The 2,455-nt window shown below is 25.3% G+C and overlaps 1 protein-coding gene across 2 annotated transcripts; it reads left to right on the top strand.

Moving 5' to 3' along the window:
- The first annotated feature begins 78 nt into the window (after window positions 1–78).
- On the top strand, window positions 79–2,190 carry LOC107883081. 2 transcript variants are annotated; one of them, XM_029492331.1, is made up of 6 exons: window positions 79–329; window positions 584–725; window positions 896–1,039; window positions 1,108–1,224; window positions 1,489–1,943; window positions 2,007–2,190. In XM_029492331.1, the coding sequence occupies exons 3-5, from the start codon at window positions 922–924 to the stop codon at window positions 1,725–1,727; spliced, it is 474 nt and encodes a 157-aa protein (XP_029348191.1). In that variant the 5' UTR covers window positions 79–329; window positions 584–725; window positions 896–921; the 3' UTR covers window positions 1,728–1,943; window positions 2,007–2,190. The 2 variants fall into 2 exon arrangements, with proteins under 2 accessions (XP_029348191.1, XP_016657969.1); XM_016802480.2 differs by having other exon boundaries at window positions 892–1,039.
- Window positions 2,191–2,455: the final 265 nt, after the last annotated feature.

Raw genomic sequence — 2,455 nt, 5'->3', positions numbered from 1 at the left:
TTATATAATATAGAGATTTAGCACATTTGTATACCTAGCTGGTGAATTTATTATAATTATAATACATAATTAATGGATTCGTGTGAATTAATCGCAAGAATTGTATCATCTATGTGTATATGTTTTTTATGTTTGACAGTGGGTAATTGGATATTTTTACAAGGAGAACAAATATTCAGTTATACCTAATAATTGGTTGATAGAATGTGGGAATACATACCTTTGCAAATGACCTAAAAATGGAAATATTTCTAAAATGAAATCATCTTTTGAGGGACCTGAAAAAGATTGGCCAACGTTCCCAGTGAAAATTATTACACAGTCTTTTAGTAAGTATTAATTTATAAAATAATGAGTAACTTCAGCTTTTTTTATAATATTAATTAAAAATAACTTTAACTTCAGGAAGATGAAAATAAAAATGTGTAGTTTAGGTAGGTACAACAATAAATAAGTATTACAATCGTAACTTATATGACCCATTAATACAAAAATGAATTGCAAAAACCAAATTTAAAAAATATAATACAATTAACAAATTATATCCTAATGATAACGGATGAATCTAATTTATAATTCTTAGATACTTATGAAGAAGCAGCTATTAAGGAAAAAGAGATTTTTATATCGTCAACAGCATCTGAATCTGAAAACATTGAAATAGTAAAAGAACAGACAAAAAAAAAGAAAGAACATAGAAAAACCTACTTTCGGCGATGATAGCTGTAAGTACCTCCAGATATTGTATCCATAATATTTTAACATTATAATTTGTATTATAAACTTTTAGTTTTAGACTTTAAGTACCCTATTTTATATAAGTAATGTTTTATTTTATTTCAATTATGTAACTAGTTAAACCTGATAATTTTTTTATACCCAATGTTATAGGTAGCATGCAGCAGTACTCAACTTACACCTATGAAAATTTTGAAAGTAACCAACAATGAGATTGGAGATAATGCTGCTTCTTTTAAAACTCCCGAGAAAACTCAAATGACAAACTCTCTTGCAATGATGGAGCCACAAGTATTTACGAGTAAGTATTAATTTTAATTTTTAATTTTTTTCATTGATATTAAAATTAAGGTTTATTTTTTTTTTAAGCTGCTTTTAATTCAGTCTATGATTTGAGCCCTATACATTTGCCAAGCACTATACCCCATAATGTGATACCAAACACTACAAGTTATAATAACATGATGCCAAGCGATGAGATGTCTTGTAAGTATTACATTTTTTGATGAAGTTTGAATAATTCAGAAATACTATTATATCATGTATAAAAACTAATTAAAAACATAATATTTCTGCAGCTATGCAATTAATTTTTTTTTATCATACTCAGTGATACTTTCAAATTATTTTATTAGTTTTGTGCTTGCTCCATAAATTTTTTTTTAATATCTCCCCATCTTCTATTTTAACAACTAATTATATTTTTCTTCTGAATAATAAATATTACATATATTTTTATTTATGTTATAGCAACTGCAGATAATGCAATTTTGAGACTAATTCTGGAGAAAGTCTCAGCGACATTGGCATATGTACAAAGAATAGATGAAAAGATTAGCACAGGATCAGTTATGACGAATAATAATATAGCTATAAACGATGAATTTTTGAATTTATTTCCTATGAAAGAGGTTGTATCTGTAAAAGAAATAGAAAAGAAATTATCAACGGAAATTGAATTTGAAAATCAGATGATAATCTCAAATTAAAATATCAAATTATTTTTACATTTAAAACAATAATAAAATACTTTTACAGACAAATTTTGTAACTACAATTGGTGGAAATAACACAAACAAGTAACAACTATGTAAAAAGAATTTTTGGAGGATTGTTTTCTAATCAACTTGCTGTAAAATATTCCTGGACAGGATTTCGTAATAACTGCCAGCTTCAAAACTTATACTTTATTAAAATTATAAAAAGTAATGAAGTTGAATCATTATACGTATTATAATATCTTTTTTTAACTTATTTATTTGTATTAGATATTGCACCGAAGACATTTAATTCTACAGAGGTTGAATTTGAAAACCATGTGAAAAATTGGTTTCGCCATGGCCAGCAAAGACTAAGTCGCGAACAAAAATGAATTGTTCAAAATTTCAATGTTTTTAAATAAAATAAATATAAACCTACTTATTCATTTACTTGCTACAATTTAAAGGGAAATTGTATTTTATTCATTCAGTTCATTTTATTATAATATAATTAATGTTTTATCATAAGAATATATGTTTAACTACTAATTATTATAGCACAGAATTGATTTAGTAAATTATTTCAACACAATTGTTAAGAAAAATCAAAAATATTGTTGTTGGAAATTAATTTTTCAAGATTAAAAGGTAGATTTCATAAAACAGTTGTGAGGATAGTTGTATGGATTAGAATGTTGGGTAGTGTATAATAGAACAGAATAAAGAGTGTAGCAGGA

This window comes from Acyrthosiphon pisum, unplaced genomic scaffold (assembly GCF_005508785.2).
Source record: "Acyrthosiphon pisum isolate AL4f unplaced genomic scaffold, pea_aphid_22Mar2018_4r6ur Scaffold_21264;HRSCAF=23459, whole genome shotgun sequence".
Classification (NCBI taxonomy): domain Eukaryota; kingdom Metazoa; phylum Arthropoda; class Insecta; order Hemiptera; family Aphididae; genus Acyrthosiphon; species Acyrthosiphon pisum.
The sequence above is the reverse complement of the archived record's forward strand: the minus strand, read 5'-3'. Positions and strand labels throughout refer to the sequence as shown.